Below are 27,828 nucleotides of genomic sequence, written 5' to 3'. Positions count from 1 at the left end.
TGGATAAAATGTAGAGATCTAAGTTTTCTACATGGATAATGAAGTCAGTTAAACAAACTTTAATGTAATTATTATGTGAAATATGTTGCCTGGAAAGACTACCTATTAAGCCCCTGAAGGGTTTGGAGCTAATTATCCTTCACATTCCCATACAAATAGACTAATCAGTTGTATTGTAAATATAGTACATATTTTATTTATTCCTGCTGCCAAACGAGCTATTGCATTAAATGTCACTTTGATGTAAATCTGAATGACAAATGAAGTCAGCCTATGTCTAATATCTATGTATTTGGGCTGGATGATCAGTTAACTGTTAAAATCATTTCATATTTTGAGGTTGACTGACAAATTCAGAATACAAATCATGATTTTCTCACAAATTGTAGGTGAGTTAAATAAAACCAACCTGCAACACATTTCTGAAGCTTATAATCTGTTTTATTGTGTTTTAGCATCATTTTCCCAGAACCACTGTGCTTCAATTGCAGCTCACTGCTACTACTGTGCTAAGTTTTAATGCTAATGCTAGCCACTGTGTACACTGTGTACATAAGGTTACATTTTAAAAACTAAATGTCCCTATGGGGATCGAAACCTGAGTGTGTGTGAAGTGTTGCATTAATTACATATACTCTGGCCTTATTCAACCCATTAATGGTGTAAAATGAAGCAAAAAATCACATAAATCACACTTGGCATGAGTCAGACTCACTTTAAATTGAAGTTCAGAACCGAGCCATTAACTCATTTCATCGTTAGCAGCCAAAATAACATATTACAAGAATTCTTTTGGAAAAATATTGTTAGATTTTTTTTGTAACTTATGCCCAGAAAAAACATCAGGGCAGTGGAGACACCTGTTGGAGACTCTGTGGGACAAATAACGCCAGTCAATATTATATTTTCTGGAGTTACTAGTGATCAAACCATTCTGGGAGTAGCTACGTGAACAGTTAAAAAACATCTTCACTGAAAAAAATTCCTTGTAAATGTAAAGCCCTGTACTTAGGAGATATTTCATGTGATAACTGGATTCTGAAAGATAAAAAGTGATGTTAATGCTTTTGGCAGCGAGTAAAAAGACTATTACTAGAAAATGGTTAAAGCCTGAAGTACCCACAACTGAAGAATGGATCGATATCATACAAGACATTTACATTTTGGAGAAATTGACATTAAGTTTTAAGGGTCAAAGGGAATCTTTTTCACTATTTGGTCAAAACGGACGAAATTATGTAAAACCTGTAATTGATGTGAATTGACTACATCAGTTATATGATACACATTTCTGTTTAGGTTAATGTAAACATGCACACCTTAATGTGTTTTGTTAGAGCCATTTTTCATGTTTCAGTTAAAAATTCATATTTATATGTATATTTGATTTATTATTAATAATTTATGTATATTATATGAATGTTGAGTAATAATAGCTTAAGTCTTGACATCATTGTGTGATGCAATCCTATTGGCTGCTAAGATTATAAAAATGTAAAGAAAGAGTTACGGAACCGGAAGCCTGGACCCCAGGAGCATCACAGTCTTTTGACCATCATGTAATTTAATTTAGAAATTCATCTTTTTTTTTTGGATCAATCTAAGATTTAAGTAAAGACCACAAACAGAAAAGTTGGACTCCAGACCCTTTTTTTACTGATACGTGTCACGTACAGAACAACTCCGAGGTTCACGGCTAGTGAGTTATACGCCGCACTCACATGTTTTATCTTGTTGATGAAGTAGCAGAGTAAGCCCTCTCCTCCACCCACTTTTCTTTCTTTCTTTTTTCATTTGTTCTATATTTGACTAAAAATCTTGGATTAGCATCTTTGCTCAAATTTGACGTGTGGATATTGAATTGGAACTGAAAGGGAAGTTTTGTATGGCATGCTTTTCCAAATAAACAAAGAATGGGAAAAAAAAAAAAAAAATTGCATATTACACCAACTCTGCAGGTTAAAGAAGACTAAAATGGAGCATTTTAGTGCAGAAAGATGCAAAAAAAAACACAAAAAAAAATCACTATGCATGGACTGAAATAAGCATGCTAGCCTAGCATGTCTAATGCTAACAGCAACACTGGATAAAATTGATGGCAACCGAGTAGGAAGATTTTCACAATCTTTACAATGATAGTGAGATCACCTAGTCCTCTACTGTTAAATTCTTTTGATATGTGCAAGTAAAATCAACTACCAAGAAGTCCATTTAAGTACTTTTACTTCATTTTAAGTCTCCTCGGTCAAAGCTGAATCAAATCTTCAAAAATAAAACCGTGGGAACCATTGCAGTGATATTTCTGCTGTAACCTTCAGGTAATCAGTTTAATAACCCATCAGCTTCTCCGTCTCCCAGAGGACTCACAAGCGGAGGGAGACTGCGGAGAACTTCAAAACTAAACATCTAACATAAAAACAAGAACATTTCACAGCAGACTTTGAAGTGAGAATGAGGATAAACAAGAACAGTCAGGGGGAAGGCAAGTGCAGGTCGAAAGGATAGGCCGACGCAGAGAAAACCGCCATGCACCAACAGGTTTGTTAGCAGGAAATCTGTTGCTTTGCTTTACTGCACCAACTGTAAACCGCTTTATGGCACGAATCAGGAAGTAGGAGTGGAAATTATACGGTAATGGATGTCGTTTTGCATTAGTGTGACATAAAGCCAGTGTGGAAAGGAGGAGACAGGATGATAAATGTTGGGGTCAGAATGAAATGGGTCGAATATTACAACCACTTTAGCGCTCAGCGGCGTCAAAGGGTATCTGATGAGTCAACACTGAACCCATCGCTTCCAGTCCTCCCACCCTGCAGTAAATATGACAAAGACATACTGTACATTAAACGTTTTGACTTACAGCCTCATTGACTCATGTAATACCTCACTTAAGTTGTTTTTGCCGGACTGACAAAAAGCTGCAGGTCATTTGATTGCGGCCATAAAACAAACATGTGGTGTTGATGCTAACAGATGGTCCGAGTTATCCGAACCGATTGCTTGGCCTGTCCCGCGAACACGGCATTCTCCCACACAATGACTAATGCAGACTGCTGATTAGAAAAAAACAAAAAGAGGCTGAAATGCAAAGCACAGCGCAAGGTAAATAGATGCTTATGGCGGCACGGAAGAAGCTGAGACTAAGGAGTGTAGACAAGTGGAATGACTTATCCAAGGGGGGAGGTGGGCAGGAAGAAACATGAAATTAGCACAAATGGATTATCTGTCGGCTGCAGGCTGGACTAAGAGCAAGCCAAGCAGTGTGGCAGGAGAGGGAGAGTGGAAAAAAAAATCAGATTGACTTCTTGTTTGTTCCTTCCTTAGGGCAGATCCAATAGAGCCATCACTCACCAAATTGCTGATCTGTGGTTGAAACAGCTGTATCCAAACTGGACTACATGGCAATTAGAAGGACGACCGCAGAAGTGTGCAGGAAACCAAGCATCTAATGGCCAGCTTTGGAGGAAGTACTGAAGTAAAAGTATCAAATATCCTGCAAAATATGTACTCAAGTAAAAGCACTAAGTACTAGGCCTGTAACGAAACACGTACCGTACCGAACCGTTTCGGTACGCACCTGTTCGGTTCGCTACACAGCTGTACCGAAACGGCACAGTATGATGAGGAAAAAAAAAAGGAATGAAAGACGTCGTTCGATGCGGAACTTTAAATCCACGCAAGTTTCACACGGACATATTGAAGGAGCACACATTGACCTAAAATATGAAATAGCAGCTGATATAAGGTTAAAAAAAACAACAAATATGATGTGAACCTGGAAGGAAGAGACTGAAGACCCTCCACCATCAGTCCAGTCTGTTTGGATCAGTTCAGGTTCAGGTGAAAGACAACAACGATGAAAGAGATGTTAATAAGATGGACGTTGTTTGGCCCCTAGGAACTACGGTAGTTCTAAAACACTGACACTAGCTCTGTCTGTCTGTCTGTCTATCACACACACTGTATAATAGAGGAATAAACAGAACGCTGAAAGTATGTAAAGTTTCACTTTCATTTCACGACAGCGTTAGTTACGTTAGTTATGGACCGCACCCCCAGGTATATAACTGCACACCCCCCCCTACCCCCCAGCTCCGACAAAAAAAAAAAAAAAAAAAAAAAAAAAAATCCCTTGTGCACACAGGCACACACAAATACACACAGTGTCCTAAACAGTTTGTTCTCTGTTCTCAGTGTTGCTCTTCAGTTTGTTTCAACAGAATACCAGTTTACCCTCTTGTTAATGTTGCACTTCATGTGGAATTTTTTAGGTATTTTTCTGCAGAATGTGAACTGACAGAACTGTGATTAGATTTTTCTTGTTTGTTCGAAACTACCTTTCAGGGAAAAGTGCAATACGAATGTTTAAAATGCATTTAGTAATATTAATAATTTATTTTATTTTCTATTTGATTTGTAGTAGCAGAATTAAATTATTCCTGTTTTTCTATGTTCTATTGTGATAGTACAGATACTATTGAAAGTACAGATATTTTGTTACATTCCACCACTGCTAATTGCTAACGTTTGTTTTTATTCATCATGTGCGATTTGCTACAGAGGTTGACTGATTGTGATACATCTGATAAGTTGCTAAGCTAACAGAGCTATAATGTAAACTATCAGCCAATGCAGCACATTAAGATTATAAAACACAGGATTATTTTGAGCAACTGTTAAAATAAGCATCTATGAGTTTTAGTTTGAAGAAGAAAACTTGATGATATCATAATACAGATGAGTGTAAACAATGACTTTCATATTTTATTCAGTCTGTGGATACATAGTGCTGATTCATTGGTGGTTTTGGTCTGAAGTGTGTTCTGGTGCCAGATTACATAGAACCACTGTGATATTCATATATTAATTTCCATTGTCTGTTATTATTGCTAAATTTTGGACCTGAACTTGACTTACTTTACAAAACTAAACCTGTGCATCTAATAACTAATCAACCCCTTCATGTGACCTTCCCTGATAATGTCTCGCTTGAAATATTTTTCAAAAATCACAGTCAACTCCTTTCACTTTCTGCTTCGCAAGTCACAAACCAGATAGAAACAAGGTGGGAATTTGTCTGAGAATGTTATTTTATCTCTGTTAATGAGAGACAGTTTACAATTAATGTGTGAAAATCATAAAACTTTTAAATTCCAGGTTAGATTGTTGTCTGGACTCATTACACTGGGTTACAAAAAAATGTTTTTTGCAAGTTGTCTAGGTTTTTTCAGCTGAATCAGGACCATTTTGCACCGCTAAATCCAAAAATGACATCTGTTTTTCTCAATCAGGTCAGGTTTTTTTGCTAATTTGATTTTGAAAAATTTGATCTTCTCACAAAATATAATAATTAATACCAAAATAAGATTGGTAAGCACACTTTATGAAACTTGTGACTTGATTCCTGTTAGGTACAATGGTGTATTCAGCGCAGATGTAGCAGAATACGTCAGGCTTACTTTTGCAAGATCTTCTAGTCGAAGCCATTTCATTCACCTGTAATATTTAAGAAAACAATCATAAATTGGCAAAAGTAAAATCTTCAGAACTCGTTTATTGCAAGAAATATGAAAGAATTTTGTATCATATGATGTGAAAATGCCCATAAATGTAAGCAAAAATGTTAAAAAGCCAATATGTAGCATAGTTCAGAAAGTTGACCTGATTGAGCAAAACTAATGTGATTTTTGGATTCAGCACACCAAAATTATCCTAAATCAGCTCAAAAAACTTAAACACTAAATTTGTTGTTGACCAGTTTTATCGTAGACGTTTCTGTAGAGTCAGATGTGCCTGTATTTCCGAAAGTGGCGATAGAGGACTGCATGGGGTTGTGTCTTTCTCTTGTTTAACTCAAAGCAGGGACCTCCAGCCTCTTTAGAGACAAGTCTGCTCTGCACAGGAGAAATAGAGCGAGACAGGGAGGGGTGGCGGCGGTGGCAATGGGGGGGGGGGGGGGGGGGGGGCGCCGAAACAGAGAGCCAGAAAGAGATCCTTTACTGGCTTGAATCTTCTCCAGCTTTAATTACACTGTATTGATCACAGACAGGAGGGAGGGAATGGGGTTTGGGGTGGGCGAGAGTCGAGCGAAGGGGGGAGAGACAGTTGGTGAAATTGCAGGCGGTAGTTACTGTAAGGCATGTAAAAAAGAAAGGCAGAGCAATTATGCCCGAGTCATGGAGTAGATAATTAGAAAATCCTCAGAACTCTTTACGCTTTTTCCTCCGTTTAGCCCTGCTGATACAATAAAACAGAGGGGGTGTCAAATTCATTTAAGTCACTGGACGCTATGCATTGTGCACACATCCATCTCACGGCTCCACGCGTGGTTTGACTTGAAATTCCTTGCATCGATTTTTTTTTTTTTTTTTTTTTTTTTTATCCCCCGGCGCTTTCGGTTCAGGCTTTCCTTGTAATCAACCATAATAAAACGGTCATGCGTGACACTTCTTCTGGCCTCCCGGTATCAATGTTAGCTACATGTTACAGATGCAAAGAGATCTACTTCTGCAATGTTGGGCTTTTTCGTCTTTGTCTTGCTATCATTTCTGGGTTGACCTACTTTACCAAAGAGCTTAGGTTCTTTTCTTTGTTTCTCACACTGTTGTGGCAAGGGCAGAAAATCTGAAAGCTCTCCTACTGTACCCCCCCGGATGGCAACCGAGTCCAGCGTGCAGTTGAATATGCCAGATTCAACCTCACTGCCCCTGCAAAAATCGCTCCCGCCGAGTCTCACAGAACTGTATTCCGGGGGTTAAGGAGCTTATGTGTCGTATACGACGCAAGAAGGAGAAAGGGCTGAGCAGTGATTCGCTATGGGAGAGGGAAAGGAGAGTGAAGCCTCTCTCTGTTGAGTGTATCTCATTATTGCTGAACTGTGTGTTACCTTTGGTAAACAGTGGGGAGCATTTCTCAGGCGAACGTCGCTCTAAAAGCAACGGGCTGGTAAACGCCGCGGCCCGATGGTGGCACGTAGCCATAGCTCAAATCTACAGCCCCTAAGGGATGTATGAGTTGGGTCGTGATTAGTCAGATCAAATAAATAATCTGCGCTTATGACAGGCCCCTTCATTTCAGCTGGTGTTGAATGGACGCCCTATGCGACTCTTTTGTGTTAGTAAATTCCCTCCAGTTATTTTTGCTGAATGACCTTCTCAATCACCAGAAAAGTCAAAAATTCCATTTCTGAGTGAGGCATTCATTATCATAGCCCCTTGCGCTCAAGGGTACCTGCCTATTTACGGTGCATAAAAGCAACGTGAAGAATGGCTGTGCTCCCTTTTAATGGCATATTAAGGAAATCAACAAATTAGAGATTCATTAAATAGCTTGAAGGCTTTTAAAAAATATAAGTGTAAATAATGTCAAAGCTGGAACACATTGTATTATTGCAGCCTTTATGCATTAGCAGGTTTAGTCAGGTACAGATGAGGTATTTCAGCTCAGAAAACACCGCCGATATCTTTTGTAACTGAACTGATGTGTCTATTTGTAGTCATCTCGAGGCCGTGGCAAACTGTGACACATCCATTGTTGCGAGCCGCAGTCTGGCAGCCCGACTTCAACACTTCTACACATATTCCTGAATTGTTGTGATGTTCCGCCACTCTGCACTCCCTACACCGTGAGCCTCTCATGTGTGAAGAACAAAACAAGAGTAATTAAATCTGCATTCCTTCACCCCTACGACCATATTCACATCTGTTAAATTGAAAAATCACACTGTGTAAAGCAGATCCACTTAAATCTATGCCCCACTGACTCTTGTTGTAGCTCAGAGAAGACGGGGGGGAGGCTTTTGTCGGCCTTTCCGTTAACAGGATAATGGCATCTTGTTTTCATGTTATATGACACTCTGTGGATACTGTAAATCAAACACTAATTACAACGCGCAGTGACCTGACGGCTGAAACGTTACTTCTAATATCTTCCACGGGCTAACAGACAGCTGAGTGAATTTGGCGTCCAAAATAGAGTGCCTCAGCACGCTGTAAGCATCTTGGTTAATTAAGACATGCTGACAACTGGTGAACTCTGCACATCATTATGGATCCACTGGCTAATTGGAACGAATAGCAACTGGAAACGCATTTTTCTTCACTAGTGGAGATTCAACAAAAACAGAAAATGCTTATTAGTCTATAGAGTCAGTCCTGTAGATTCTAAAAGTGTGGCTTCGGAAAGTCTTACCTGCCCTGGACTTTGATGTCAGAAATAGCATAGAAGTATCTGGACAGGTTGTTCTCGTCCACCATAGTCGCTCCGGTAGCGGGTCGAAGCAGGCGGATCCTCAGGTCCGTGATGGTAAAGAAGTCCCTCAGGTTCTTGGTGGTGTCCAGTTGGCCGTAAAGCGAAGCCATGTTGTGGAGGCGGGGTCCTGCAAACAGCGCAAAGCGGTCCTTGATCTCAAAGCGCACCGTTTTGTCGTACTTCCACACATAACCCCGCGAGTAGTCCTCAGTGCAGATGATGTCCAGTAAGGTGTGCTGGGTCAGGTCCTGCACGGTCTTGGGCTCCATGGTAAAGGCGTCCAGGCAGTCGGTGGCGTAGAACTGGTAGGGCTGCCAGGTTCGTCCGTAATCCAGCGACTTTTCGAGGACCATCTGCTCGGGCCGGCCTGACTCGAAGGTGAGGACAATGTCGTCGGTCAGCTCAATGGTCTTGTTCCAAGATAGCGTGACGTTGACCAGCAGGGCCTTCGGGTACTTCTTCCAGGACGTGGACTGCCAGAAGGTGGTGGGATTACGGCCCTCGATGTCAAACATGAGCTCTGGAGGGTGGGCGAGCTCCTCGGTGCTGGCGTCACATTCATTATTACACATGTAAGGGTTCTCCTACGGCAGAAGAAGCAGCAAGAAGAGAAAGTGAAGAGAGGACGTTAGCAGTGACAGGCAACATGGAGGGAAAATTGGCCAATTTTCAAGAGTGAACAAGTCTTACCCACACATTTTATGTGAGCGGCAACTATTTCTCAAACAGAATATCATCATGTTTAATACTAATTTACAAGTTTGACAAGTCCGAGGCTTCACAGAAATAGAAGCTGAATCTCAGTGAAGATGTGCAAGCATTTATTCTTTAACAGTCTCGCTCTTCTCCTCCTCACCAGAGTTGGGAGAGAAAATTGCTGTTATTTTGTGCAAAATGACAACACCAATATGAAATACCTGAAATTTATGTGAATCATTCTTAAAAGCACAAAAACCCCTCCTCATATAAGCCTTTTGTGCCAGTGTGGATTCATAAATATGTTTCTTGCGTTTATTTTTAACCGGTTTCTTTTGTCAATGCAACACCTGGACCTTTTAAACCACAGGTGTCAAACATGCGGCCCGGGGGCCAAAACCAGCCCACCAAAGGGTCCAATGCGGCTCCTGGGATGAATTTTTGAAATGTAAAATTTACACTGAAGTTATTAATGATCAATGATGTTAAAATCGTTTTAGGTCAATTCAATCTAAAGTGGGTCAGACCGGTAAAATACAATCATAATAACCTATAAATAAAGAAAACCACAAATTTCTCTCTTTGTTTCAGTGTAAAAAGGATAAAATTACACAAATATTTACATTTACAGACAAACCTTTTACAAAAAAATGTGAACAACCTGAAATGTCTTAAGAGAAGTATGTGAAATTGTACTAGCATTCTGTCTTTTACTGAATGTGTTGTGTATTTGTAGATCCACTGTGATCTGTAAGCTGTGATGCACATGTATAAATGATAAACTTCGGCGTGATATTCTTAAAATTGCACTTCTTTTTCTCAAGAATTTTCAGGTTGTTCATATCGGTTCGTGGTATGGTTGAGTACAGTTTGTAGATGTAAACTTTTTTACTACGGAATTTGACTTTTTTCACTCAAAAATATAAGAAAAATCTTTGGAGTTGATATATTTATAAGTTCTATCCTATTATTTATATTGTTTTACTGGTCCGGCCCAGTTTAGATCATATTAGTCTGTATGTGGCCCCTGAACTAAAATGAGTTTGACACCCCTGTTTTAAACCAATTAACAGTTCCCATTATCTCTGCATATGTGATGGAAACAGATAAATGCATGTAGCGACTTCAGACTTTCTCCACAAACTCGACATTTATCAGCCCCCTTTGCTTGAAAGAGGTCTTTCTAAAAACATTTGCCCGATTTACCGCAAATCATTACCAGGCAATGTTCTCTCCTTGCTCCCCAGGGGCTCGATCTAACTGTCAAGAGGAGGACGCACTCATCCAGGAGGACCTTTCAAGTGCTACAAGCTCCAATTTATCAGGACAAGATAATCCACTACTTGATTAGGTGGGAGATGTCACCGGGTGTGTGTGTATGTGTAGAAGTGAGCGTGGCGATGTGGTGAGGAAACGGTGGAAAAGGAGGAGGCCCCTGATGTAAGACAGTCTAATGAAGCACAAAGGCAGAGATTGAGTAAGTTAGAGGGAGAAACGGCTCCATTCGGCTAATAAGCTTAGCAAGTTTTTTCTTGTCCTCCAAGGCAAGGTGACAATGAAACAGGGCTCTGTCAGGCCTTCCGACTGTTGGAGGGCCCCATTAATATCCTGTCTGGACCGTTCCCCACAGGCTTCTCCCGGCGCTGGACGGCGTCTGTGGCGGCGGTGGCAGGGCGGAGGTGCAGCAGGAAAGAAGGCAGGCTGGCAGAGGAAAATTCCACTCGGGTTTTAGTATACCATCTCATGGTGGGAGGTTAGGTGTGCCATTAACTGCAGCATCTGTCGCACCATGTATGCACGGACAGATGTGTAATAACTCATATGCGACAGTTACGTCTGCTTAGGGGGTGTGGACAGGTCTCTAAAAACGCACTTGGCATGCGGAATGGCGGACGGTATTACTGCTTAGAAATGTGAGCCCAGGATATCAGGAGAGACCGAAAAGACAGAGTGTCCTACAGGAAGTACAGGAATAAATAATTGTTGCTGATTGGAGTAAAAGAGCTTAAAAACACTACATTTCCTTATGTTCCAAACATACAATAGATCAGTGGTTCCCAACCTTTTTTGGCTGGTGACCCCATTTTAACATCACACATTTGTGGCAACCCCGCACATTCAAAACAAAGACTTTTTTTTTTTTTGCTAAAATTTATTTGTTTATGATCATGTAATAGTTTGCTATACTATGTTGCAAATAAACGTTAATTTTAGACGACAGTTAGTCTATATAATGTATATTATTATGGATGGTGGCAGTAAATCCAGGTGTAGATTACTGCACAAAGTGAGAATTTGATTTTCCTTGGTCAGGATATGTACAGTCAAGGCTGACAATTAATACTGAACAAACAAGAACTCAAACTATGAATTATGAAAGAGCTGCAGCATCTGAAACCGACCACAATGAACATTTGACAGATAAACAGAACAACAGTGCTTCAGTTTCAGACTCATATGTCGCGTTTCCACTATGTGGAACCAGCTCGACTCGGCTCGGTATTCCTGGAGACTGTTTCCATTACAAGATACTACCAACTTTACAGTACCTGGACGTCATAGCGATGCGGCGCATTATTTCCGTGTCGTCTGTTTAGAGAGTTGCTGATAAACTCGTTCATTGCGTGTTGTCTCGGCTGAATTTTTATGTCAGCCACCAAAGAATGAATTTCCTCGACCGACCATGGTGTAGTTTTGGGCTGTTATCATGTGGATTAATGTACCGCTATATTTACTGTCCACTTCTGCATCTGTTTTTGGTAAAACGGCGGGTCACAGAGAAAACTGTCTGACCAATCAGTGGTCTGCAGTGTTTATACGTCACGTTTTAGTATCTGGTCCCCAGTCCTGGAACCTCGGCGGAGGTGATACCGAAAAGGTAGTGCCGGGTACCAGATTCCAGGTCCTTTTTCGTAATGGAAATGCAAAAAGGCCGAGCCAAGTCGAGTCGAGCTAATACCACGCAGTGGAAACGCGGCAATAGTTTGTCGTGTCTTTTATGGATTGTGATTGTCTCTGTCAACTCACCATATTTTTTATAAGTAAGTTTTTATTTTAATCAATTACTAGAAATTTCAGGCGACCCCCTTTGAATTCCAGGCGACCCCACATGGGGTTCCGACCCCAAGGTTGAAAAACACTGCAATAGATGCACCTGTTTAAGACTGTCATTATACCAGGCTGCCTAGGTGTCTTATGTTTTCTTTGCAATAAAAGTGTCAGAAAATGTCTTTTTTGCCAATTCTTTTGCAGCTTTATTTTCAGGAAGAACTTAACTTTCAATATCTGGCCATAAATTATCATTATTATAAAGTAGCACATTTTAAATGCTGCAGTTTTTTATGCCTGGGAGAACTTTATTTTGTATCAACTGTTATGGGCATAGCAACATGATTGTAAGGCTATTGTATTCCAAAATTACTAATATCTCCCAAAATATTAGTCCTATCAACTTGCTGAGATATTTAATGTGGAGATGGGACTATTCTTCAACGGCAGGTATCAAATTGGCCAGTTAAAAACGTCTCATTTTCTCAGAACTGTGCAGATACACAGATACAGACAGATGCTCTGAGACCTTCCAGTATTATGATAAAGATAATAAATGCTGAAAACAGTGTTTTGGTAAAAAAAAAGAAAAAAAAACTGACTTGAACTTTTTAGCATATTTATTATCAGAAGCAACTGTAAATGTCTGTAATGAAACCTTTAGAGTTTACAAAAATAAACTTTCAACTATTTTACATCTGCTTAAACATGGTTTTTGATCTTGAACATTCAGTATCCATATTACAACTTCATATTTTTTTATTTCCAGATGTTTTTCCAGGTCGTGTGGAAGTCTGAAACAGTTACTTTAATAATTTAGTAATACAGTCCCACAGTGCTGCCATAAAGTGTTGTATAGTGTCGGAAAGCTCAAGATCTCAGCTTTCCAATACTGTGTGAATTTTGTGCATAGTGCAAACAGTTCAGGAGCTGCAGTAATGTGAATGCTGTAATGTGCAAAATGCAGCGCCGGAGAGACTGCAGTCGTTAAAGGGTTAAGATTAAATTAAGATGCATCATTGATAATGTCATCTTAAAATCATTAGTAGAGGCTTTGTATCTTTACTACTTTTAAATGTGACTGATAATACTATATTTATGTTAAATTTAACAGTTTTCTCAAGTGTGTACCTCCAGTTTGCTCAGGTTTTTCACGTCCATGGACAAACCTGTGTCTGTGGCGGAGGCTGAGGCGTACTCTTCAGAAAAAGAACGAGGGTCTGGTTCATGGTCAGGTCCAGCTCTGGGTTTATCTTTTGTTAAATATATTTCTTTAGCGCTACACAGAACGAGTAAGAATTCTGTGAAATGGCCAACTCAAAAAGATGCCGTACAGGGTAAAATAGGTGAAGAAAAATAATGGTTCGGTTCAGTTGCGGTCCACTAGAGTAGAGTGTTGAATCAAACTGTGTAGGAACGTGACAGATCAGACACACAACTGCTGTATAAACTGTATGGAATATCAAGTAATAATGCAATTTAGGTTTGGACGATCTCACGGACGATCTTATTTTTCAATCACGTCATTAAAAAAGATTAAATGAATGAACGAATGGTTTATTTTGGTTTGTACATTAATCATTGCACATTACACAATAATTATGACACTGGTCAACAACAAATTTATTGTTTAAGTTTTTTTGAGCTGATTTCGGATCATTTTGGTGTGCTGAATCCAAAAATCACATTAATTTTGCTCAATCAGGTCAACTTTCTGAACTATGCTACATATTGGCTTTTTAACATTTTTGCTTACATTTATGGGCATTTTCACATCATATGATACAAAATTCTTTCATATTTCTTGCAATAAACGAGTTCTGAAGATTTTACTTTTGCCAATTTATGATTAATGTTTTTTTTTAATATTACAGGTGAATGAAATGGCTTCGACTAGAAGATCTTGCAAAAATAAGCCTGACGTATTCTGCTACATCTGCGCTGAATACACCATTGTACCTAACAGGAATCCTGTTAGAAAATGATTTTTTTTCTCTTAAAACCTATTTTGGGTGAGAACTATATAAAAAAACTGATAAAGTCACAAAAATGTAATCCATTTTGTGAGAAGATCAAATTTTTCAAAATCAAATTAGCAAAAAAACCTGACGTGACTGAGAAAAACAGATGTCATTTTTGGATTTAGCAGTGCAAAATGGTCCTAATTCAGTTGAAAAAACCTAGACAACTTGCAAAAAGCATTTTTTTGTAACCAAGTGTAATCAACATAAAAAACAAAAAAACGAATAGGCTAAAAACAAAAGCTTTTTTTTTTTTTGCCTATCCTTTACCCCTGACCTACTGCTTACGTTAAATTAAATGTGTTCAGCATCGAGCGTTCTCATTATAACAACAAAAACACATCTACCATCTCAACTTAATATTCCTGAATGATTTTATATTTAAGGCATTTTTTAAACTTTATCAGAGAAGTGAATAACTTAAATTCATCATCAAGTCCATCCAATAATTTCACACCCACAATGCAAATGCATTCACATTTGTCATCACTTTAGTACATTTAGAAATATAAAGACCTCTTAAATTAGAATTACACACCCTTAATTTAAAGAAATCTCAAATGCTATTTGGAACAGTAAAAAAAAATCTCTAATATTTTACTATACACAATATCCTGCAATTTTAAGGTTTTGAGGCGAATAAATAATTAGTTGCTTCAAAATATCTTACTTTATTAATAATTCTAATAACTCTTTTTTGTAATTTTACTAATGTATCTGTAATCACAATATGTTAAGTAGGGCAAAACCAAACAACATTATATCATGTATATTAACCCTTTCATGCATGACATCCCTGCAGTGGACAGATGTTCAGTCTTTAATTAACCCTTTCATCCACGAATTATGAGAACCTTAATCAAAATTTTTCCTGAGTGTTTTTATTCCTCTTTAGGCATGAAAACAACAATGCGATTGAAAATATTCTTCTGAAAAATAAATTAAAAAATAAAATAAAATAAAAAATAATTTAAAAAAAAAATTAAATACATTAAAAAAACCAAAAAAAAACAACAACAATTCTTATGAACCTATTTTTCATGAAGTTGCAAAAATATCCATTCAGCTGGACACACACATTTAATTTTTGACGCACAGAAACATGTATTTACTGATAACTATGGGGAGGGCTTGTGATTCTGGGGGTTTATGCTCAGGAGAGATCTACATAATGTTACCAATTCCTGTCAGAAAAGATATGTAGTGTCTTAAAACTGTAATAAAGATATGTGTAAAAAAAAAAAAAAAAAACAGAAAAGAACAACAAAATCCATGAAAATACAAAAGAACAGCTGTAGAGTAGCTGTCCACTGTACTGACCAGTATGCATGAAAGGGTTAATACTAAATGGCCCCTTCATTAGTGTATTTACAGTATTTTAGAGAAAGTGTTGCATTACCTGTAGGTTGGTAGTTATATTGTTAGCATATGTTGCTTGTCTGTTGCAACTATTTCTGCAAAATAGTGGAATTGTAGTTTGTGTCACATGTTGATTTGTTGCTGATTAAAAAAATAATGATGAAAAATTCCTGTAAATCCGTCACCTGCAGATTGGATTTTGGAATGACTAATTTCCAGCAATGCTTTACAGTTTATGTTAATCTGAAAACATTCATTACAAAAGTCTGGTGGGGCAAATTAGGCATCCACAATCTAGGTAATTAATGCTACCACGGCAACTGCATGAACGGGAACATGTGGGCTACAGTTTACTTCTACATGTTGTCAATACTGTGATTACTTGAGTTCAAAATAGTGCAAGAAATGTAGCATCACACAGACTAAAGCTGCAGAAACCAGAGAAAACTAGAGGAAAGGTGCATTTTATGAAAGGTGAGAAAACTGTTACTCGTGTCACAGGTTGTGAATCTACCTCAAAAGATCATAATGGTCGCCCAGGAGGGATGGAAGTGAGTCCAGTATGTTACAACGACAAGTCTGAACTTTCAAGTCTCAAGCAAGTCCAACGTTTTTGTTTTTTTTTGTTTTTTTGTGTGGTGTAAATCACACAATACAAATTGGGTCATCGTTCAGGTAAAACAAGGGACGACTCTGAGCGTATGAACATCTGATGATTGATTCTACATGAAAAGTAGACTTGTCAGCTACAAGTCTCCAAATGGTGAGAAATACTTTGGAATTAATTTCAGTTATAGTCCACTCAGTCTAACACTATGTTCAGACTGTAGGCAAACGTGGCCCAAATTTAATTTTTTTGCCCATATGTGATTCCACATACAGACACACAAAAAAGTTTACGAGTAGGGGTGTGTACTGGCAAGAATCTGGCGATACAATACAAATCACAATACTAGGATCACAATACCATATATTGCGATATATCACGATACTGTTAACAAGGCGATATTTTGTTTTGTTGCTTTTTTTTTTTTTTAATTTCCTTGAAAAACTTATAGTGTAACATTTAGATGAATATATTTTTAACATACAGCTTTACCAGTACAAAAAACACACAAATAAATCAATAAATCAGTAATGTTTTACAGACATTACAGTTTAAGATCCTGCTTAAATGTTCGTTTTCTATTGCAAAAATAATATTCCGTGTTCAGTCCCTAAATCGTCCAACATCACGACATTTTTGTGCATTCACAATGGATCCATGTCCAGTCCAACTGTCTTTAATTTCATGTTCTATTCCACATTTTTGCCGGTCTCGCTATAGTTACTGCTATGCTCCGCCATGTTGAGCCGGTTTGTTTTTGCCACTCAGTCTGACTTAGAGGGGCGTGGCCCAGGGGGGAAGTGACATATGTGCATTCCCTCTATATAGCTAACATAGCCAAGCTCTGGCTTCATTTCCCGTACAGTTGCTCCAAACATCTGAGAACGCCCGATTCATGCACGAAGAGGGGTATGTGGGGAGGGGGGAGGGACAAATGGCTGTTGAGTTTGGCAGATATATCACCGTTCAATCATTTCGATTGGGCACTTAAAATGACTGGATGGGGTTTTTTCAGTCCTGTCCATTCCACAGGTGACTAAAATTTTTATTTTTGTGTTTGAGCATTTAATTAACTGGTTGTAATCGGGGTATGAAGGGGATTTTACGCAAGATAGTAGGGCGGCACGATTTTGGCAAAAAAAAAAAAAAAAAAAAATCCAGATTTTTTCCTCTAAAAACTCGATTTTCGATTTCGATTTTGATTTTTGGGTATAACTAGAAAAGACAACAGAAGTCAGCGTGTCGTTTTCGTGAGCAGTCCACAATGCAAGGCACTGCTCTGACCTCAAATCTGTGATGGTATCATGTGATGAACCCACAGTTTTGTTTTGTTTTTTTCTCTTCATTAAATCTTTACAATGAAGTAGAGTATACAAACAATTTATACAACAAGAAAATAACATAAGTTTGTCAGGGGGAGTACACTACAATAAAATGTCCAAATCAGAGCAAATACTTATGGTTTTTATAGCCTTTTTGTTTCCAGATTTATCGAACAGCTTTAAATAAAGTTCAACATCTTACAAAAAATAAATAATATTTGGTTTTGTGTTAAAGAACTTACATTTGTGAATGAAAAATTTAGCAAGACGACTAAATCAATTATTAAAAAAAAAAAGTTGTTTTTCTTTTTGGGGTATCTGGGCCCACAGAAGTGATACCTATGTAAGTCAGTGACAGGCATCAGTCGTGCGTGCGTGGACCAGGTTAATATGAGTGATCCACATACGGTTCTATTTAAACTGGAGGATCCATGCGTGGAACAGACCGACCCAGGACACGCTGGAGGGATTCTATGTGTGGAGCTGGTGGATGTGTGTGGGCACAGGGCTGTGTGGGCTCCTCTGCTGAGGCTGATGACCCCGAGACCCGGACCCGGATCGGAAGAAGACAGTACGGTACGGATCCGGTACAACGTAAGATGAGTGATCCACATGCAGTTCTATTTCAGTTGCGGGATCCGTGCGTGAAGCCACGGCTTATATTGCTATAAGTACTGCGGGCTCATGAACACATTTAAAGTCCGGTCGTCACACAGACTTCTGTGACAGACCGCTGTCACAGGAAGAGCCTACAGTAGCCCGCAGGCGCACGGCCCGGAGGCACGAGAAAGATGAAATTGATTTTATGATTTCCCTTTTTTAAAAATCGTCCTAATTAAAAAATCCGATTTCGATTTAAAATCGATTAATCGTGCAGCCCTACAATATAGTAAAAATGCTTGCACCCCACCTTTAAGAAAAGTTAACTAGAGAGAAAACTTCATCTGAGAACTGCCCCAAAAGTAGTTCTGGGTCTTTATTGGTTCATGTTTCAGATCAGATCTAAATGACGTCCTTAGCGTCCAGGTGCGATACCTCATACCTTCATACCTTTGGCTTTAAGACGACGAGTCAGCAAACCGCTCCTGGTCTGTTCTCGGAGCTGCGGTATCATCTGTGAGGTCAAACGCTTGTGTCACTTTATGCCTGAATCAGGGAGATTCAGTGATTGGCTATTACTGTAACACCCGCCCACACATGCACACACAAACTGCAGACCTCGCCAGCACACATCTCCGTAATGAGACAAAGATGTATCCCTATCGATCCCCACCGCCGCACAACTGAAAATCTGCTGTCTGTAGCACCTGGCAACCTTGGCCAGCCGTCCAGCGCTGCCCGAACGCACAGGTTAAAAACCTTTCATTACTGTCTCCTCCGCCTCTCTCGCCCGACGACAAAATACTGCCTTTATGAAGATCAATAACCTCAGAAGAGAAGAAGAGCAGGGAGATAAAATGCTGAGTATACAGCCTCGTGAAAATCAATGTTGGATTTCTGTGTTTTACTGTAGGGCAGCGTCGAGGGTTCTGTTAGCTGATTAATGGTTTGGTGCACATTAAAATAACTGACAGCGCCCGGCATGACAACACAGCATTTCTGTAATTACAAAAGATGTTTCCATTCATCTCCGTGTGATGATAAGCGGCCGGGATGGAGGACAGTCATCACAGATTACAAAGTGAGCGCCGGGGCTGCTGGAGCGGAGAGGTCACACTAAATTGGCGCTAATAGAGATGCTGTCGACCCACCCAAAACGCACCGGCTTAATCCGATTATTAGCATTGTACCGAGGCGCGATACCGAAACAGTGGATCCTGTAGGTGGGTGTAGTGTTGTCCAACATGTGGCTGCATCTGCTTCACAAACGGTCGAGAAGCTGCTCTAAATTTCCACTCGTTCCCATTAGTGTCGAACTATTCAGGCTAATTTTACCAAACGACTGGAGGAATAAGAACCAACAAAGCAGCAGTAAAGAGGATAATGAAGTAGATCAGTTGTTCTCAAACTTTTTACAGTGGAGTACCCTCTGAAATATACTTTTTTAACTCAGTACCCCCAACTGTCGCTTTAACATTTCTGATTGAAAAAAAATGGGCAAAATTTGTTCCTGTGCCAAAGATGTCTGTTTATATTTTTTAAACTTTGTAAACAAACAACATATATTTAACTGTAATATATAAAAATAACACATTTTTATCTCCGCCAAGAAACAGTGGAGGTTATGTTTTCATCAGGGTATGTTTGTTTGTTTGTTAGCAAGATAACTCAAAAAGTTATGGATGGATTTTGATGAAATTTTCAAGAAATATTGATACTCGCACAAGGATGAAATGTTTACGTTTTGGTGGTGATGGGGGGGGGGGGGGCTGATCTTCCTTGGCCAAGGTCTGTGCTCTCCGAGTGCTTTTCTAGTTAAAAGTACATTTTTTGTGTAAAATATAAACTGAATATTGCCCTCTTTCAGAAACAAATTGGTCATTAACTAATAAATTAACCTTTCATCAACAAAAAAATAATTAATTAGCTACTGAAATAAACTCATTTTGAATATAAAATATAAATGTTCTTCAAATGTTACCAAAACTTAAACAAGATGATTGACAATAAAACTAATATATGAATGTACTTATTGTGTTTCATATTTCAACATTAATTCTCATTATTTATTTTGTATTACATGATGACTTATTGAATGTATTTTTCAAAAAAATTTTTCAAGTACACCTGGGGGTACACGTACCCCACTTTGGGAACCCCTGAATTAGACTCATTTCATTCAGCTCCACTCATGTTATTGGCAGTGTTGTGCAGGTTACTTCCAAACTGTAATGCATTACTGATTACTTGTTACTGTTATTTAAAAGTAATTCCTTAGCTTACAATATTACTGTCTCAGAATAGTAATGCATTGCATGACTCCTGTATTAATGTTGAGTTACAAACAGACTGTCATCATACCCCCCCCCCCCCCAAATACAACAGACAGCAGAGCCTTGGGACGCATACATTTGCACCCTGAAGTACATGTGGACGGATAGCTCAGTAAGTAACGCTACAGTCTACGACAGGACTGTTCAACAGGCGACCTGCGGGTCAGAACCGGCCCATCAATTAAGTTAGACCGACCCGCGGCGCCTCTACCCACACATAGTAAATAAATACTTCCAACAGTCACTCAACCGCCCATACACCTATTTGTGACACTTTACGCCATTTTGTCACACTTTGCGTCATTTTACTGTGTGGATCTACACTTTTATTTACTTTGATTATGTCATTATTTAGCCATATTATACTACATGTGAACTTTGGACACACTTTTACTCTGTATAAAGTTCATACAAGCTGTGAGAAATAATCTTAGTGTGCCAAGGCCTTCTAGGATACAGTGGCACCAGCTGAGCCACGGACTTATCTACAATTTACGTAAACACATAGGTGTAACAACTCTGAGGAAACCCTGAAAAAGACCGGTCACTAGATGCAACTTGTATTCTGATGTCGACACGCTGTCAGTACGCCTGTTTACCCTGCGTATGCCAAATAAATCCTTCTTCTTTGAGACGACCCCATGTCTCTCGCTGTTTCTGTGAGCAAACAACGACAACTGTAACACATTACTTTTGCACTGCGGTACTCCCAACACAGGTTTAGGTCACAGTGAAGTGTTCTCCTGCTGCTTTCTCAACCAAATACAACAATACCTGCCTTCAAAAGTCCGTATTTTTGTTGCATATTTCCATTTCAAACCCATTTTATTACCAAAATTACCCCATACTGTATCTTTTCCATTACAATAAAACTCTGAGTTTACCAACTGAGAATTTCCTCTTGCTTTTATGCTAATTTTCACATTTTCATGATGTATTACTGGACTTGAATACGTGAATAACTATTCAGTCCAGTCCTGGCAAACATGCTGTGTTGCATTCAGGTCTTTTTCCCCATGTGTTTTTCCGATTTTGGCTCCGTATCAAAGCCGACTGGAGTTGTTTTATCTTACATGTTTTAACATTTAGTCCAACAAAGAACCGAGATCAATGAGGAACAAAAAAGGAGCTGGAGAATAACGTCGTATGTAGCGTTTTCCTCATCAATTACTGCGCTCCAACGGGTCCAGGAATGGGAGTCGGGGATTGTGTAGTGCAGATAACTTCCTGACGTTTTGACGGCGTCTAGGTTTCGAATAAGATATGAGCGTGGCGGCTGACAGCCTTGGCCCGGCCACATGAGCGCTGATGGAGGATGGGGCTTGGGGGAATATAAATTTCCAAACAGCCGACAAGGCATCGAGATAGATGGCTCCTACCAATCAAAGCGATCCGTTTGTGTGACAGATGTCTTGGACTTGTAACCCAGATAGCAAATTCAATCCCACCGTCTCCTACCATCTTCTGAAAGTGATCAATTGGGCAAATAATCTTTCTGAGTAATATTTCTATAGTATGTCCTATCTATCTATCTATCTATCTATCTATCTATCTATCTATCTATCTATCTATCTATCTATCTATCTATCTAACCTTACCTTACCTTACTCTGGAAAAAATCTAAATCTTACCAAGTGTATTTTTCTCATTTCTAGTCCAAATATCTCATCACACTTAAAATAAGACATAATCACCTAAACAGTAACTTTTCAGTGAGATAAAAGAACTGATTTTTTGACAATAGATCTGGAAAATCTTATTTCAAGAAATCTTATCAAGATAATTTTCACTTGTTCCATTTTCTTGAATTAAGCAAAAACATCTTGATTTACGCAAAAAAAAAAAAAAAAAAAAAAAAAAAAAAATCTGCCAATGGAACAAGTGAAAATTATCTTGGTAAGATTTCTTGAAATAAGATTTTTATTATTATTATTGTTGTTATTATTATTATTATTATTATTATTATTATTGATTTATATCTAATATGGAAATGCTACAAGCTTCCTGACTGCTACTAATTGACTTCTTTGCACAACATCATATTATTTAGATGCATTGTCTTGAAATCAGTTCTTATATCTCACTGAAAAGTTAATCTTTAGGTGATTATGTCTTATTTTAAGTGCAGAAATGAGAAAAATACATTTGGTAAGATTTAGATTTTTTCCAGTCTATCTAAGGTCAGGAGAAGTTTTCAAACTATTCCAGCAGAGAAAATAAAACTTGTTAGATCGACTTTATTTCAGTTGTTTCCCATTGTGCGTTCATTTTATAGGAAACTAGTCATGGGAAGTCCGATTCTTTTTACTGACTCAATTCTCTCGGTTCGTTCATCTATAGTGAATCGATTCATTTGATTCATCAATTAAAAAAAAAAAAAAAAAAAAAACATCTAGTGTACATTGATCATGAACTTATCTATCTATCTATCTATCTATCTATCTATCTATCTATCTATCTATCTATCTATCTATCTATCTATCTATCTATCTATCTATCTATCTATCTATCTATCGTATGTGTTTAAAGAACCAGCTTTTACTGCTGCTGTGTTGATCAGCTGCTTCTTATCGCTCACCTCCTAACCTTGCGGAGTATGTTTGAGGGATTTTTTTTGATGAAAGCCATCATGACTCAGGCTGTCAAAGTGCCTGAAATAAACGGCGGCCCACAGCCCAGTTTGACCTCTGTCTTATATTATGGTCTGTAAATATAGAACTCACTGGAAAGAGTCAACAACTGTGGCTTACTGATTAAAAAACAACAGAAGTGCACAAAGCTGATTATAAATGTAAGAAAACATTATAGTTCAATAAGGTAGTGATTTAACCCATGAAGAGTATGACTTCTGTAGTAGTTCCTAAGTGAATTTTTCTCTCTATTCAACCTTTCTTTAGTGATTTATCATCATTTACTACAATATTATCCTCTGATTTTGCTTTTTTTTCCCAGTGAAAATCATCTATTTCTCTGTATTTAATTGAGTGATCGTGTAGATGTTCATCAAAGCTCAGAGTAAAGTCAAAGGTTATTATATCAAAACCGAGAAAACTGAAGAACAAGTGACTTTTTCAGTTAAATATATCATTAACTGAACATAAACCGATTGTCTCCATCCACTGTCATTAATCCAACTCCATGGGTTTTACTGTAGAAGATGATGGCGTTTCCACGGTAACAACGGAGCCTCTCAACGTCCAAATGGGTCATATCTGATGACCATGAAAAGATGACAAACTGCATTTTATACCAATTATTTACGTGTATTGACTGGATTAATGGAACAACAGTTTAGATCAATAGATACTATTGTGGGCCCCATGAAAGGTAGATGTCGTGGACCCCTCATAAAATTTAATATCTTGTTGACCTGTCAGAGTGGGGGGATAAACATGGGGGTGCGACCCTTGACTAACATAACTTACAATGGTGTGAAACGAAACTGAAATTTAACATGCTTTCAATGTCCGACTCCCGACACTTCTATTCCTCTCTTATACAGCGGATCTTACACGAAATTTTCACAATTTCTAATCTGTATCCACTGGACATGCCCCCCCCCCCCCACTACTCAGTGGGCCCCCCAGAAATGCAAGGTCCCATGAATTTGTCATGTTTACCCCCTCTTAACAGTGCCCCAGTCTGTTGGTGACAAAAGTTTCACAGTTTTACCTAAAAAATGCTGTCCATCACAAAGGACATTCCACAGAATAAATAAATATATAAAAATAATTTTTAAAATGTATCTGAAAAAAAATGTTGCATTATGCAGTTTCCAATCAAGTTTAATTGTTTACTTTGAAAAAGCTAAAAAAAAACAACAAAAAAAAACAAAAGTGAAATTACATTTTGTTGTATTTTTGCACTATTTAATATAGAAAATTGATTATCAATTCTTTGCAAACATTCTTTTGTTCTACCTCGAAATAACTACATTTCACATTTTTGGTTGTGCTTGAAATATAACACAAGATGATGATGTTTTGCAGCTTTTTGTTGTAAAGATGGACCCAAATGCATTCTGGGAAATATACAGTCGCGGAAAAATATTAAGACCACCCCTTGTTTTCTTCAATTTCTTGTTCATTTTAATGCCTGGTACAATTAAAAGTACATTTGTTTGGACAAATATAATGATAACAATAAAAATATCTCATAGTAGTTTAATTTCAGAGCTGATATCTATCCATTTTCCATGTTTTTCTTGATAATAACCAAAATCACTTCAGTTCTTCCATCAATATCTACACTGTAAAAAAAACCTGTAATTTAACAGAATTTTCACTGTTTATTTTACAGATTTTTCCTGTATTTTTAAAGATACAGGAAAATATCAATGAAATGACAAAAACATACTGTGACTTTACATGTCAAATGTAAAATAACATGAAAAAACTGTAACTGGGAATAACCAAAAAAATTTACATTTCTTAAAAGAAAACTTTTCTTTTTCCATAGAAAAATACAGTTAAAATACATTTGCAAATGTATCATAATTTCACAAATATTTCTTTTCTGTTTATGAGATTAAACTGTTAATTTAAAGTTTAATACTGTAAAAAAAAGAAAAAAAAATTAAAACCAGATAAAATTACTGACAATTAACCGTAAAAGAAGTATTTGTTCTGTAAGTTTAACAAGATTTGTTTGTTAATTGACAAATATCTTGTGTAATTACGGGAGGTTTCACAACAAAAATGTTGAATAAATGTGTTTTTGTGAATGTATAACATGTATAAGCACTGATAAACTGTCCAAATACAGTTTTTATCAGTGGGTTGTACAACTTAGTCTCATTGAAAATTATTTATATATCTATTTATAGGCAATTTGATTGTTTTAATACATGTAAATATTCTGCATCAAACATTAAAAAGTCCAGAAAAAAAGCAAAATCTCATGTAATGTTAGGGCAAAAAACTGTATTCGAATTATGGGAAATTACCGTATTTTTATGAGATGGTTATTTTCCGTTAATTTACAGTATTTTGTTGGCACCCCTGCTGCCAGAATAATACCGTTTTTTTTTTACAAGTACTTTTTTTTTTTTCTTTACAGTGTATGGCATTGTACTGACAAAAACAGTGTTTTTACACATTCCATGTTTTCTTTTCTGTCAGTTTTAGTCACATGATACACATAGGAGTTAGTACTTGATTGCGTAGCCATTGTTTTTGATGACGTTTGATGGTCTAATAATTTTTTCCACGACTGTATTTGCATTTTTAGAACTCATCACTGAACCTACTGTCAAACCCCACATCGGTCAAACATGAGCAGAAAGAGGAAAAAAACTATCAGATCAAATGCTTACAAGGCTAATATTTTCCTTTTAATCATCTCTTTTTTTCTTTCTGATAAGACCAGCTGGTCACATGAATAAAAACCCAGCTGAATTTGGACAACAGCATGCGAACCGTTTCCTCCAGTGATCAGGAAGTTGTCAGAACGGCCCCTGTAATAAAACTGCAGTGGATATTTCCTCACAGCTGAAACAGTGTTGGTAGATGCAGTCCCAAAGCACAATGCACAGAAAACAAGCATCCGTCCATCCATCCATCCATCCATCCATCCATCCATCCAGACAAACACACACACATGCATCCTCCCGCTCAGACTCACTATAACACAGGAGAGAGACAAAGACAGATGGAGAGTGATTGGAGCAGTTTAGCACTAAACACATATCGATACCAGAGCCCGAAAACTCCTAATGAGAGCAACAAATCGCTTCCTCACCAAACACTCCAGCCCTTGTTTTTTTTTTTCAGGTTTAGAGAGAACTATTCCAACACGATGCTTTGTAAAGAAACATACATTCTCTGAGCCTTCGAGTGCGTATCATTAAAAGAGAAGAGACTAGAAAGAGTGTTTTTTTTCTCTCAAAGGGATGAAACATGATGGCAAAAAGAGTAGGGGTGCTTTAGTAAAATGTCAAGACAGAACACGACATACAAACAACCCAAACAGGTAATTACAGCAGTGACTAAAGAGCTAATTATCAGGAATTACAGTGGTGGAAAAAATTATTAGACCACCCCTTGTTTTCTTCAGTTTCTTGTTCATTTTAATGGCTGGTACAACTAAAGGTACATTTGTTTGGACAAATATAATGATAACAACAAGAATAGCACAAAGTAGTTGAATTTCAGAGCTGATATCTATCCATTTAACATGGTTTTCTTCATAATAACCAAAACCACTTCAGTTCTCGCATCAATACACTGCAAAAAATCTAAATCTTACCAAGTGTATTTTTCTCATTTCTAGTCAAAATATCTCATCACACTTAAAATAAAACATAATCACCTAAAGAGTAACTTTTCAGTGAGATATAAGAACTTATTTTTAGACAACAGATATTGAAAATCTTATTTCAAGAAATCTTACCATGATAATTTTCACTTGTTCTAATTTCTAACTTGTTCAGATTTTTTTTTTTTTTTTGCTTAATTCAAGCAATCTAAGATTATCCAGATCTATTGTCTAAAAATCAGTTCTTATATCTCACTGAAAAGTTACTCTTTAGGTGATTATGTCTTATTTTAAGTGTGATGAGATGTTTTGATTAGAAATGAGAAAAATACACTTGGTAAGATTTTGATTTTTTTGCAGTGTATTGATGCAAGAACTGAAGTGGTTTTGGTTATTATCAAGAAAAAGGGAATAACATCATGTAATTCATTCATTCATATATTACTGAGGATTTTTGCTCTTAATTAACTCTGTATTACTCACTCCTGTTACTTTCACTCCTGTTACTTTTTTTACACATGTAACAGGACTGGTAACAGTAACAGAAGGGGGTAGTATCAGGCAATTGACTGATTTGTTAGACTTAATATAATTTATCAATGATCTCCCTATTACTCACTCCTGTTACTTTCACTCCTGTTACTCTGTATAAAACACAACGGAACTGAGTAACAGAAGGGAATAACATTACGCAACTTATTCATTCATACATTACAGAGGATTTTTGCTCTTAATTAACTCTGTATTACTCACTCTTGTTACTTTCAGTCCTGTTACTCTGTATAAAACATAACAGAACTGAGTAACAGAAGGAAATAACATCATGTAATTCATTCATTCATATATTACTGAGGATTTTTGCTCTTAATTAACTCTGCATCACTCACTCCTGTTACTTTCAGTCCTGTTACTTTTTTACACATGTAACAGGACTGAATAACAGTAACAGAAGGGGGTAGTATCAGGCAATTGACTGATTTGTTAGACTTAATATAATTTATCAATGATCTCCCTATTACTCACTCCTGTTACTTTCACTCCTGTTACTCTGTATAAAACACAACGGAACTGAGTAACAGAAGGGAATAACATTACGCAACTTATTCATTCATACATTACAGAGGATTTTTGCTCTTAATTAACTCTGTATTACTCACTCCTGTTACTTTCAGTCCTGTTACTCCGCATAAAACACAACAAAATTGAGTAACAGAAGGGAATAACATTACACAACTTATTCATTCATATATTACAGAGGATTTTTGCTCTTAATCAACTCTGTATTACTCACTCCTGTTACTTTCACTCCTGTTACTCCACATAAAACACAACAGAAC

At 37.6% G+C, this 27,828-nt stretch overlaps 1 protein-coding gene across 1 annotated transcript in view; it reads right to left on the bottom strand.

The window, feature by feature from the left end:
- LOC115411070 (netrin-G1-like) overlaps positions 1-27,828 on the bottom strand; it is a 206,960-nt gene that overhangs the window by 59,309 nt on the left and 119,823 nt on the right. Inside the window, exon 3 of the mRNA XM_030123011.1 lies at positions 8,191-8,834. Coding sequence (XP_029978871.1) covers positions 8,191-8,834 — 644 coding nt within the window. The remainder of the gene's footprint in view (positions 1-8,190; positions 8,835-27,828) is intronic.

This window comes from Sphaeramia orbicularis, chromosome 20 (genome assembly GCF_902148855.1).
Source record: "Sphaeramia orbicularis chromosome 20, fSphaOr1.1, whole genome shotgun sequence".
In the NCBI taxonomy this organism is placed as follows: Eukaryota; Metazoa; Chordata; class Actinopteri; order Kurtiformes; family Apogonidae; genus Sphaeramia; species Sphaeramia orbicularis.
The sequence above is the reverse complement of the archived record's forward strand: the minus strand, read 5'-3'. Positions and strand labels throughout refer to the sequence as shown.